Consider the following 14,302-nt stretch of genomic DNA (forward strand, 5'->3'; position numbering starts at 1 on the left):
CAGATTTTTGCCCAAATATTACCAGATTGCTTTGCATCGGCAAGTGTAGAATTTGAAGAAAAAAGGAATGACAGTGAGAGAATATACTAAAGAATTCTACCGGATAAATTTAAGAGCTGGTTACACGAAGGATACCCCAGAAAAAACAAAAAGGTATGTAAATGGTCTAAGATTGGAAATATTGGATGAGATAAGCATTCTTTCCCCAAAAAATATACAGGAAGCTTACCAGAGTGTCATGAAGGTAGAGGAGAAGATCACCAGAAAACATAATGATAGGAGAGGATGGGGAACCGATAGAGGAAGAGGACAATCCTATGGTAGAGGATGAACTACCAACAATAGTGAAGAGGGCAACAGTTCTAAGACTTCAGGGACAACGGAAAAAATAGACAAAACTAGAGGAGGAAGGCCATATCAGAGAGGCAGGGGAAATGGCCAAGGCAAGGGGGATTCCTATCAGTGCTACAGGTGCCGCAATTGGGGGCATAGGTCTTTTGAGTGTCCTGGAGTGGAACAAGCTGGTAAAAGAGGAGCGTATCTCGCATAGCCGGAGGAAGTAGAGGCACCACCCCAGGAAGCTGAAAATATGCCAGAAATAGGGAAATCCTTAGTTATGAATGAAGTACTTTGAAACCATCAAAGGAGACAACTGACTTAACTCAAAGGAAGGCATTATTCCAGATAGTTTGTAAGTCACATGGAAAATGCCGCAAGTTGATTATCGATAGTGGGAGCATCGATAATTTGGTTGCCACAGAGATGGTAGAGAAGTTGGGTTTGAAGCGGCTGAAGCATCCAACTCCCTACAAGGTATCGCGGTTGCAGAAAGGCCATCAGTTGTTGGTTGATGAACAATGTGAAGTTGAGTTTCATATTGGCAAGTATAAGGACAAGGTTGTTTGTGATATTATGCCAATGGACGTATGACATATACTGTTAGGAAGGTAGTGCATGATGGAAAGATAAACTATTACAAGTTTTTTAGGGATGGGATTAAGCACACACTTGTACCCATCAAGGAGGAAGAAACAATAGAAACAAGTGGATTAAAAGCATTACTGGTGGGATGAAATGAATTCTTAAAGCAGATCAAAGACCATGAAGTGAATTTTTCTATAGTAAGGAGGCCAAAGACAGTGTTACTACACACTAAAATTTCAAATTTACTAGAAGAAATTCCGGAGATGTTACAGGGGTTTAGTGATATCGTAGTGGATGATCTACTAGATAAATTGCCTCCTAAGAGGAGTATCGGTCATCACATTGACTTTATACCTGGAGCAAGTCTACCAAACAAGGCAGCATACCGAATGAGCCCCAAAGATAACGAGGAGATTAGAAAACAGGTGCAGGAATTGCTGGATAAAGGGATGATAAGGGAGAGTTTGAGCCCCTATGTAGTTCCAACAGTTATCGCTCCCAAGAAAGGAGGAGAATGGCGAATGTGCACAGATTTGAGGGTCATCAACAAGATTACCATCAGGTACAAGTTTCCACTGCCACGGATGGATGATATGATAGACTACTTGAATGGAGTAGCATACTTCTCGAAGATCGATCACAAGAGCAGTTATCACCAGATTCGAATCAGGGAAGGGGATGAATGGAAAACATCATTCAAGACTAATGAAGGGTTGTATGAGTGGCTGGTAATGTCATTTGGATTAAGTAATTCCCCTAGTACCTTTATGCGATTGATGAATGAAATGCTGAAAGAGTTCATTGGAAAGTTTGTGATAGTGTATCTTGATGATATACTAATTTTTAGGAAGACTAAGGAGGAACACTTACGACATGTTCAAAGTGTGTTGCTGATAAATCTAAAAGAATGTACTTTTTTCAAAGATAACTGGTTTATTTGGGTTTTGTGATTGTAGAGAACGAGTTGAAGATGGACCCACAAAAAGTTGCAGCTATTATTAGCTGGCCATCCCCAAAGAGCCTATTTGAGGTTCGTAGTTTTCATGGGTTTGCAAGTTTTTATCGTAAATTTATCACAAATTTTAGTGGAATCTGTGCACCTATGTTGGACACTATTAAGAAAGCGAGTTAGCCTTTCCATTGGACTAAAGAAATAGAGAGGAGCTTCGAGTTATTGAAGAAAAAAATCACTGAGAGGCCAATCCTAAGATTGCTTGATTTTAATAAGCTCTTCCAAGTCCGTTGTGATGCAAGTGGTACGACCATTAGAGCTGTACTTAGACAGGAAGACAAACCTATTGAATTTTTCAGTGAGAAGTTGAATGAGAGCAGGCAGAAGTACTCATCTTATGACAAAGAATTCTATGTTATCGTCCAAGCACTAAAGCATTGAAGACACTATTTGTTGGGGAGTGAGTTTATTTTATTTTCTGATAACTCTGCACTGCAATATGTGACGCAACAACATAAGCTGAATCACAAGCATGCTAAGTGGGTTGAATATTTACAGAGTTTCACTTTTGTGTTAAAACACATTAGCGGGTAGGCCAACAAGGTGGCAAATGCCTTGAGCAGAAGAGCTTTTCTCTTGCATGAGAGTACGATACAAGTGTTTGGATTTGAGCATTTGAAAGACTTGTATTAGATCGATGTGGATTTAAAAGAGGCCTATGATGCATGTCAGAATCCTTTACTGAGAAACAATAGTCCATGGTTGGACTATAATTTACAGGAGAAGCTATTGTTTAAAGGGGGACAATTATGCATTCCTAATTGTTCGATGAGAGAAAATATCATTTAGGAGAAGCATAGTGGAGGTATAGCCGGGCATTTGGCATAGAAAATCCATTAAAATAGTTAGGACACTTTTATTACTGTCCAAAGATGCGATGGGACATGCAGCAATATGTGACTAGGTGTAAATTGTGCCAATTGGCGAAAGGACATAGCCAAAATGTAGGACTCTGCACGCCACTGCCTATTCCAAGTAGACCATGGGACTCAAAAAACTTTGATTTTGTCTTGGGTCTACCAAGGACACAGCCGGGTTTAAACTCAGTGATGGTGGTAATAGACTGGTTTTCGAAAATGGCGCATTTCATTCCTTGTCAAAAAACCAGTGATGCCACTCATGTAGCGCACTTGTTTTGCACAAAAGTCATCAAGTTGCATGGCTTATCGCGGTCCATTATCTCGGACAGGGATGTGAAATTTACAGGGCACTTTTGGTGCACCCTGTGGAAGAAGTTGGACACTCAATTGAGTTTCAGCTCTAGTTATCACCCACAAACTGATGGGCAAACAAAGGTGGTGAATAGGAGCTTGGGAAACCTTCTACGAAGTTTGATTGGAGAGAACTCACAAATGTGGGATCATGTGCTTGCTTAGGCAGAATTCTCTTATAACGATTCACCAAATCGCAGCACAGGTTACAGTCCTTTTCAGATTTTGTATGGCATGCATCCTCACAGAGTGCATGAGCTACGAGATCTGGGAAAATTAGAAAGAAGGAGTGTTGATGGGGAAGATTTCACCAAGGCAATGAATGAATTACACGAGCAGGTAAAGTCGAAATTGTAGTACAACAGTGAGAGATATAAATAGCATGTAGATTTAAAGTGGCAAGAAGTACAATTTAATGTAGGGGATGAAATCCTTTTGCATTTATGCAAAAAATGATTTCCTAAGGGTGAATATAACAAGCTGAAATACAAGAAGATTGGCCCTTGCAAAATTCTTCGCAAATTCTCTGCCAATGCCCATGAATTACAGCTGCCACCAGAGATAGGCATATCTCCCATCTTCAATGTGGCAAATATGTTTCTATTTACTACCAGTCCTGAAGACGACAATGCAACATGGCCATAACGGGACACCCAAATTGAGAATGGTTCTTGGATGAGGCAAATGCCTACGGTTCAACCCCTTGAGATCGAGAGAATTCTCGACACACAGGTGGCCAAACGCACTCGAAGGAAAGAGTACCTTTAGTACCTTGTTAAGTGGAAGAACTGTCCCATTGAGGACAGTTCGTGGCTTGACATGACACAAATACAGCGAGTAGGCTATTCTATTGAGGAACTCATGGAACGGAGCCATGACTTTTTGTTACCCTGGGAGATTGATGCAGGAGCATCCAACTCAGTGTAAACAGGAAGACAATTGTTTGTCTTACAGGTTACAGGTTGGTTGGTTGGCAGGTCATAGCACCTGAGATCATTTTATTTTTTCTAAGAATTTTTATCATTTAGGGCCCAATAGCCGTTTACATTTTGTAATTCCATTTTCATTTTTATTTCAAGTTAATATTTAGGAATTAGTTTGATAAGTTAGAAGAATAGTTGATAATGTAACTAAAACCAACTGTTGGCAGTTTTACAAACTATTTCATACAATAGGACAAAATAGGAAAGAAAACATTCTGTAAGGGTTGATTCCCACCATAGTAGAAGAGCAATAAAGAACGTAGAAGTGTTATTTTATAGCGATCTGATTTCCATGTGAAATTAGTCCTTTTCTTGTTTCTAAACAAATTCATTGAGTGCATTTCCAAACAAAATATTGATTACATCTCCAGGACAGAAGAAAACATTCATATGTTGGAATATACTGTGACAGATTGTAAGGAAAAGCAAAGATAATAAGGACCGAGAGACGAAGACCCGAGAGCATTGTTGGAAACAACCCAAACAGAATGAGTGCACAATAAGCAATCCAAAGGGTTTCATAACTACTAATTACAAAGACTAGAAACACGAAGACCGCGCACTTTCCAGGTAACAAGTAAACTAGTCAAATACAAAACTACTTTTCTTTTCACAAGTGCAAAATTCGCTATTAAGCTATAGGCTACATAGTAAGAAAATCCAAGAAATAAATTAAGATAAGTTACAATTCATATTCAAGGAGAATAGAGAGTTGGGTTTGAAACCCCAAAATATATACATATATAAATCCAGCAGACAACGTCGCAACAAAGGTCGAGTATCCGGGTTCAAACCTTGGAAACATACTCGAATTACAAAAACTTGAATTCATTTACAGAACTGGACCCTAGCCAAAATTCACAGTAATCGGAATCTACAGTAAAGCAACCTAAACAACTAAAAGGCTGTGTCCAAAACATGCTACACAACAGAACAATAGTCGATGAACAACAATACCATGGAGAGACCCTACCCAGTCTAGTGGAGTGCCGAAGGAGCCGAGACCAGTGTCCAGCGCTCGCCCTCCACCTACAGTCATCATCCACAGAGAGTTAGATAATAGAAACCAACTCCGAGGAGAAGAAGTAAAGAAAAATCATATAAAAGGGATTTTTCTTACCAGAGAGAGAGGTTGCTGTATGCGGAGAAGCAACAACAACAGGCAGCAGATTTGCAAGGGACCCTGACCACAAGGGAGCATACCGGTCAGCGTCGGAAGGAAAAGTGAAATAGCATTGAAGCTCAGAGAGAAAGCTTACCTATAAATTGGCGAGCTGAGGCTGAGAACGGGGTCACCTCGTGGCCGCCACCTGAGCGTGCAAACAACCAAACAACCGGATGAATAGCAGAGCCAACAAACCATAACCACAGGTACAAAAGTTTAGACATTAAGAGCTATCAAAGGAGTACAAAAACAGTGAGTTATAGATACCCACAAAATACAGTCGTAGAGTGTTGGAAAACAAACCAGGGCCATCAAACAGCTGAAGGACAGTCCAGAGGACCAGCAGTGTGCTGGAACGATGAGTTCATAACCCTTAAGGAAGAACTAGACCAGAGCACAATCACACAGAACTATTCCCTTGCCAAATGAAAAATGACCAAGTCGAATAGAGGTTAGGGTTACACATTGAGCGAGAGGATGTAAAACGAGGACGGGACAAGTGTTCTACTCCAGAGTGTAATCATATGTGGTCACATGCAGAACCTCCTCCTCCAATACTTTAAAGTTGGATAAGAAATCATACATTTAATTATTGTAATAAAATAAAACAACCTTTTGTCCAAGTCAACACGAGGGCTGGGCCACCAAATTTTGGTATCAGAGCAGGATTTTTAGTTTTCGTGAGAAATGGAAGTCAGAAGATGAGGTCATGGAAGAGGTGCTCAGAGAGTAGTAGAGGAAGGATTGTGGGAGGAAATTAGGATCCTTACTGCCCATTTGGAGGCAGTTGAAGCAGGAAGGAGAAGGGATCCGGAGGTAGGAGATGACAGCGAAGAAGAAGTTATAGTTGCAACAGATGGATCAGATAAGGAAGGACCAGAAATTAGATTGTTGAGGTTGGTCCTATTGGCTAGCAGCAAGCCTGAGCCAGAAATTCCAAACTACAATGGTAGCTTGTCCACAGAAGTTCTGTTGGACTGGATTAGCGAATTGGACAATTATTTCGAATGTGAAGAGGTCAGTAAAGGTCAGAGAGTTAAATTCACTGCAACCAAGTTAAAGGGGCACGTAGCCTTGTGGTGGACAGTGTCCATGTTGAAAGGAGAAGGATGAATAAGTTGCCAATAAAGAAATGGCCAAGACTGGTGGCCAAGATGAAAGGTATATTTTTTCCCAAAGATTACCAGATTTCTCTACATCAGCAAGTGCAGAATTTGAAGCAAAAAGGAATGACAGCGAGAGAATATACTGAAGAATTCTACTAGGTAAATTTAAGAGCTGGTTACACGGAGGATACCCCGGAAAAAACAACAAGGTATGTCAATGGTCTAAGATTGGAAATATTGGATGAGATAAGCATTCTTTCCCCAAAAAATATAGAGGAAGCTTACCAAAGTGCCATGAAGGTAGAGGAGAAGATCACCAAAAAATAGAATGCTAGGAGAGGACGAGGAACTGGTAGAGGAAGAGGACAATCCTATGGGAGAGGACGAACTGCCAACAATAGTGAAGAGGGCAGCAGTTGTAAAACTTCAGGGACAGCGGAAAAAGTAGAAAGCACTAGAGGAGGAAGGGCATATTAGAGAGGTAGGGGACATGGCTGAGGCAGGGGGAGCTACCTATCAATGCTACAGGTGCCAAAAGTGGGGGCACAGGTCTTTTGAGTATCCTAGAGCGAAACAAGCTGGTCAAAGAGAAGCGTATCTTGTAGAGTCGGGGGAAGAAGAGGCACCACCCCAGGAAGCCGAAAATATGTCAGAAATAGGGGAAGCCTTAGTTCTGAATAAAGTACTTTTGAAACCAGCAAAGGAGACAACTGACCCAACTCAAAGGAAGGCATTATTTCGGATAGTTTTTAAGTCGCACGGAAAATGCTGCAAGTTGATTATTGATAGTGGGAGCACGGATAATCTGGTTTCCACATAGATGGTAGAGAAGTTGGGTCTGAAGCAGCTGAAGCATCCCACTCCCTACAAGGTATCGTGGTTGCAGAAAGTCCATCAGCTGTTGGTTGACGAACAATCTGAAGTTGAGTTTCATATTGGTAGGTATAAGGACAAGGTTGTTTGCGATATTATGCCAATGGAAATATGTCATATACTTCTAAGAAGGCCATGGTAGTATGACAGGAAGGTAGTGCATGATGGAAATACAAACTGTTACAAGTTTGTCAAGGATGGGATTGAGCACACACTTGTACCCATCAAGGAGGAAGAAACAGTAGAAACAAGTGGAGTAAAAGTGTTACTTGTGGGAGGAAAGGAATTCTTAAAGCAGATCGAAGACAATGAAGTGAATTATGCTATAGTAAGGAGGCCAAAGACAGTGTTACTACACACTGAAATTTCAGATTTACCAGAAGAAATTCAGGAGATGTTGCAGGAGTTTAGTGATATCATAGTGGATGATCTACTAGATAAACTGCCTCCTAAGAGGAGTATCAATCATCACATTGAATTTATACCTGGAGCAAGTCTACCAAACAAGGAAACATACTGGATGAGCCCCAAAGATAATGAGGAGATTAGAAAATAGGTGCAGGAATTGCTAGATAAAGGGCTGATAAGGGAGAGTTTGAGCCCCTTGCGCAATTCCGATAGTTATCGATCCAAAGAAAGGAGGATAATGGCGAATGTGCATGGATTCGAGGGCCATCAATAAGATTACCATCAGGTACAGGTTTCCACTACCACGGATGGATGATATGATGGACTGCCTGAGTGGTGGAGCATACTTCTCGAAGATCAATCTAAAGAGCGGTTATCACCAGATCTGGATCAGAGAAGGGGATGAATTGAAAACATCATTCAAGACTAACGAAGGGTTGTATGAGTGGCTGGTAATGTCATTCGGATTAAGTAATTCCCCTAATACCTTTATGAGACTGATGAACGAAATTCTGAAAGAGTTCATTAGAAAGTTTTTGATAGTGTATCTTGATGATATATTATTTTTTAGCAAGACTAAGGAGGAACACTTATGACATGTTCGAAGTGTGTTGGAGAAATTGCAACAGAATAAGCTGTTGATAAATCTAAAAAAATGTACTTTTTTTCAAAGAGAACTGGTTTATCTAGTTTTTGTGATTGCAGAGAACGAGTTGAAGATGGACCCAAAAAATGTTGCAGCTATTATTAGCTGGCCATCCCCAAAGAGCCTATTTGAGGTTTGTAGTTTTCATGGGTTGGCAAGTTTTTATCATAAATTTATCAAAGATTTTAGTGGAATCTGTGCGCCTATGTTGGATACTATTAAGAAATCGAGTGAGCCTTTCCGTTGGACTGAAGCAACAGAGAGGAGCTTCCAGTTATTGAAGAAAAAAATCACTGAGAGGCCAATCGTAAGATTGCCTGATTTAATAAGCTCTTCCTAGTCTATTGTGATGCAAGCCGTATGGCCATTGGAGCTGTTCTTAGCTAGGAAGACAAACCTGTTGCATTTTTCATTGAGAAGTTGAATGAGAGCAGGCATAAGTACTCATCTTATGATAAAGAATTCTATGCTGTCTTCCAAGCACTAAAGCATTGAAGACACTATCTATTGGGGAGTGATGCAACAACATAAGTTGAATCAGAAGCATGCTAAGTGGTTCGAATATTTACAGAGTTTCACTTTTGTATTAAAACACATTAGTGGGCAGGCCAACAAGGTGGTAGATGTGCTGAGGAGAAGAGATTTTCTCTTGTAGGAGAGTACGATACAAGTGTTGGGCTTTGAGCATTTGAAAGACTTGTATCGGACTGATGTGAATTTCAAAGAGGCTTATGAAGCCTGTTAGAATCTTTTGCTGAGAAAAAATAGTCCATGGTTGGGCTATAATTTACAGGAGAAGCTATTGTTTAAAGGGGGACAATTATGCATTCCCGATTGTTCGATGAGAGAAAATATCATTCAAGAGAAGCACAGTGGAGGTCTAGCCGGGCATTTTGGCATAGACAAAACATTAGAACAATTAGGACACTTTTATTACTGGCCAAAGATGCGACGGGACATGCAGTGATATGTGACTAGGTGTAAAGTGTGCCAATTGGTGAAAGGACATAGCCAAAATGTAGGACTTTACACACCACTACCTATTGCAAGTAGACCATGGGACTCAATCAGCTTGGATTTTGTCTTGGGTCTACCAAGGATGCAGCGAGGTTTTGACTCGGTGATGGTGGTAGTAGATCAGTTTTCGAAAATGGCACATTTCATTCCTTGTTGAAAAACCAGTGATGCCACTCACGTAGCACACTTGTTTTTCATGGAAATCGTCAGGTTGCATGGCTTACCAAGGTCCATTATCTCGGACAGGGATGTGAAATTTACAGGGCACTTTTGGTGCACCCTGTGGAAGAAGTTGGACACTCAGTTGAGTTTCAGCTCCGCATATCACCCACAAACTGATGGGCAAACAGAGGTGGTGAATAGGAGCTTGGGAAACCTGCTACGAAGTTTGATTGGAGAGAACTCATGAATGTGGGATCATGTGCTTACTCAGGTGGAATTCACTTATAACAATTCAACAAATCATAGCACGGGTTACAGTCCTTTTCAGATTTTGTATGGAATGCATCCTCGCAAAGTGCATGAGCTACGAGATCTGGGAAAATTATAATGGAGCAGTGCTGACGGGGAAGATTTCACTAAGGCAATGAATGACTTACACGAGCAGGGAAAGTTCAAATTGTAGGACAACAATCAGAGATATAAATAGCATGTAGATTTAAAGCGACAAGAAGTACAGTTTAATGTAGGGGACTAAGTCCTTGTGCATTTATGCAAAGAATGATTTCCTAAGGGCGAATATAACAAGCTGAAATACAAGAAGATTGGCCCCTGCAAAATTCTTCGCAAATTCTCTGCCAATGCCTATGAATTACAGCTGCCACCAGGGATAGGCATATCACCCATCTTCAATGTGGCAGATCTATTTCCATTTACTACTAGTCCTGAAGATGACAGTGTAGCATCGCCATAACGAGACACCCAGATTGAGAATGGTTCTTGGATGAGGCAAATGCCTACAGTTCAGCCCCTTGAGATTGAGAGAATTCTCAACACACAGGTGGCCAAACACACTTGCAGGAAAGAGTACCTTCAGTACCTTGTCAAGTGGAAGAACTGTCCCATTGAGGATATTTCGTGGCTTGATGTGGCACAAATATAGCGAGTAGACTATTCTGTTGAGGAACTCATGGAACAGAGCCATGAATTTTTGTTACCCCAGGAGCCTGATGCAGGAGCATCTAGCTCAGGGTAAACAGGAAGACAAGTGTTTGTCTTACAGGTTACAGGTTGGTTTGTTGACAGGTCATAGTGCCTGGGTTCATTTTATTTTTTCTAAGAATTTTTATCATTTAGGGCCCAATAGTTGTTTACATTTTGTAATTTCATTTTCATTTTTCTTTCAAGTTAATATTTAGGAATTAGTTTGATAAGTTAGAAGAACATTTGAGAATGTAACTAAAACTAATTGTTGGTAGTTTCACAAACTATTTCATACAATAGTACAAAATAGGAATGAAAACATTCTATTAGGGTTGATTCCCACCATAGTAGAAGAGCAATAAAGAACGTAGAAGTGTTATTTTACAGCGATCTGATTTCCATGTGCAATTAGTTCTTTTCCTGTTTCTAAACAAATTCATTGAGTGCATTTCCAAACAAAATATTGATTACATCTCCAAGACAGAAGAAAACATTCGTATGCTAGAATATACTGTGACAGACTGTAAGGACAAGCAAAGATAACAAGGACCGAGAGACGAGGACCCAAGAGCATTGTTGGCAACAACCCAAACAGAACGAGCGCACAAGCAGCAAACCAGAGGGTTTCATAACCACTAATTATAGAGACTAGAACACAAAGACCGTGCACTTGCCAGGTAACAAGTAAACTAGTCAAATACAAAACTACTTTTCTTTTAACAAGTGCAAAATTCGCTATTAATTTATAGACTACATAGTAAGAAATTCAAGAAATAAATTAAGGTAAGTTACGATTCATATTCAAGGAGAACAGAGAAGTGGGTTCAAAACCCCCAAATATATACATATATAAATCCACCAGACAGCGTCATAGCAAAGGTTGAGTATCCGGCTTCAAACCCTGGAAACATACTCGAACTACAAAACCTTGAATTCATTTACAGAACTGGACCCTAGCAAAAATTCACAGTAACTGGAATCTACAGTAAAGCAACCTAAACAACTAAAAGATAAGTCCAGAACGTGCTACAAAACATAACAATAGTCGATGAACAACAATACCATGGAGAGACCCTACCCGGTCTAGTGGAGTGCCGAAGGAGCCGAGACCAGTGTCTAGCGCTCGCCCTCCACCTACAGTCATCATCCACAGAGAGTTAGATAACAGAAACCAACTCCGAGGAGAAGAAGTAAAGGAAAAAAATATAAAAGGGATTTTGCTTACCAGAGAGAGAGAGGTTGCTGTACGCGGAGAAGCAACAACAACAGGCAGTGGATTTGCAAGGGACCCTGACCACAAGGGAGCATACCAGTCAGCGTCGGAAGGAAAAGTGAAATAGCATTGAAGTTTAGATAGAAAACTTACCTATAAATTGGCAATATGAGGTTGAGAATGGGGTCACCTCGTGGCCACCACCCGAGCATGCAAACAACCAAACAACTGGATGAATAGTAGAGCCAACAAACGATAACCATAGGTACAAAAGTTTAGACATTAAGAGCTATCAAAGGGGTACAAAACCACCAGGCTACACATACCCACAAAATATAGTTGCAGAGTGTTGGGTAACAAACCAGGGCCATCAAATGACCAACAAACAATATAGAGGAACAGAAACATGCCAGAACGACGAGTTCATAACCCTTAAGGAAGAACTAGACCAGAGCGTAGCGACACAGAACTCTTCTCTTGCCAAACAAAAAATGACCAAGTCGAATAAAGGTTAGGGTTACACATTGAGCGGGAGGATGCAAAACAAGGACGGGACATGTGTTCTACTCTAGAGTGTAATCATACGCGGTCACATGTAGAACCTCCTCCTCTAGTATTTTAAAGTTGGATAAGAAATCATACATTTAATTATTGTAATAAAACAAAACAACCTTTTGTCCAAGTTAGCACGAGGGCTGGGCCACCAAAAAATGCGACAACATAAGAGTAAGGAGCCACATACAGGAAATCCCAAGCAATTGAAGAAAACTATATTAGCTCAAAGAACCGTTACTTGGAAAATAGAGCACCACCACTGAACCTAGAAATGACTACCTCCACTTCACCACAAGCTAAGAGTTCTTGCCATGTATCAACTACCTCCTGTTGATCTCCTCAATGGGTATTTAATACCCTCTTTCATGATATGGTTTCCTTTAGTGGGGTTTTGCTTTTAGGTGGATATTTTTATCCATTTTCCTAGGCTTTTCATGGAAATTTTTGCCTTTCTCTCCCGTGAGGCTTTTCCCATAAAAGCTTGCCATTCTCTCCTACAAGTATTTTATGTTAAACTTAGCATCTTTTTCGAGCTAAGAAACCTAATGGATATTTATATATGAATCCATTAATATTATCTAGAATTTTTTCTAGGAATCTTATCATGAAAGAATTATCCATTCCCATTCACCAATGGGATTTCATTTGGAAAGAATATCGTCTCTTGGTGTCTCATTTTCAAGTGATCAATTTATCTTTATTTATTTAGTAATAAAGTATCTACTTTCTTTGTAACACATCAGACCTAACTTTTCTTAACATACATACAATAGAGGGGTGTTAAATACTCCCCCCTTAAATTTACACCGTCGTTGGTGTATTACTCCATTTTACAATTTATTTCCTCATTCACACGTAGTTGTTTCTGAATTTCTAGGTTCCCATGGCCTTGCCACCTGAAAAAAAATCTTCCGATATATAGGTTACAAAGTATTTGTACCACAATTCTCCTTCAATTGCTACTTGCAACATTGTTGATTCAATTCTGTGAGGGACTTTAGATGCCATAAAAGCAAAACTCAACTTTTTTTACCACAATTAATGTCATAACTTGATATAACAATACTACTATTTCTGTAAATACGGGTTAATGTTGCTCGCCATTTAACTATGATTCCTTATTTTCATTGTATTATAATATGAAGAAATTGCATGTTCTTCCATTGCATTTGTGTTCTTATCAAACACTTGCTTCCTAAAATCTCCTTGCATTAGTCACAAGTCAAACTAGCACTTTTGACCAATCAACATGTATAAAATATTACATCAGGTTAACTCATGACCATAAAAATCATAAACCATATGTAACCATCAACCATAGATAAGAACCATAAATCACATGTAAATAAAATAGAAATAAAACATTGATACTTATCCTTTAATTACTCCTTAGCTTCCACCTTTGTCTTTTTTTCGGTACACACCCTTGGTCGGCTGCCACACCAGGAAATCATTGAGTGCCTTCTTCCCAAACATGTGTATCTACACATAGTGTGCATCACACACATATAGTTATACATGTCATATATCATCATACAATACATGCATCCATACCAATACCATTTGTACCGTTTGTACACATTACCACTTGTACAATGTGTACACAATAACAAATGTCCATAACATCACCTACATGACATATACTTCATAACCATGTTAGTATTATGCCAAAAATTGCTTCAATTATTCAAATTACCTTTAATCAAGTATAATCAAACCGTGTTCAGTTTGACGATTGGAGAATAAAGAATTTCACAGACCTGTTCAATTTATGCAACTAGAGCATAAGTAAATAATTTTTATGTCAAAGTATTCAAGTGATTTTATTTAGCTAATCCTTTTCATGTGTCTTGTCGTTGCAGGACAATTTCAGCAAAATAGTACCATAGAGGTAATCGTTCTTACTACAATTTGATCAATAACTTTGAGTTTTGAAATTTAATGAGTCACTAGACAAGGTCTTAATAATAGAAGACTATTGAATATGATAATTAATCTAGTATGGACTTCAATGTTATATTTGAATTCTAATAACAACCTTAACTT

The 14,302-nt window shown here is 39.5% G+C and overlaps 1 protein-coding gene across 1 annotated transcript in view; it reads left to right on the forward strand.

The window, feature by feature from the left end:
• The first annotated feature begins 434 nt into the window (after positions 1–434).
• LOC149227933 (uncharacterized) overlaps positions 435–14,302 on the forward strand; it is a 38,970-nt gene continuing 25,102 nt past the window's right edge. The window contains exons 1-3 of the mRNA XM_089380625.1: positions 435–524; positions 685–813; positions 6,079–6,312. Of these exons, the coding sequence (XP_089236751.1) occupies positions 435–524; positions 685–813; positions 6,079–6,312 (453 nt within the window). The remainder of the gene's footprint in view (positions 525–684; positions 814–6,078; positions 6,313–14,302) is intronic.

This window comes from Pinus tabuliformis, chromosome J, assembly GCF_031772625.1.
Source record: "Pinus tabuliformis cultivar Carrire ecotype Pingquan chromosome J, CPIR1, whole genome shotgun sequence".
Classification (NCBI taxonomy): Eukaryota; Viridiplantae; Streptophyta; class Pinopsida; order Pinales; family Pinaceae; genus Pinus; species Pinus tabuliformis.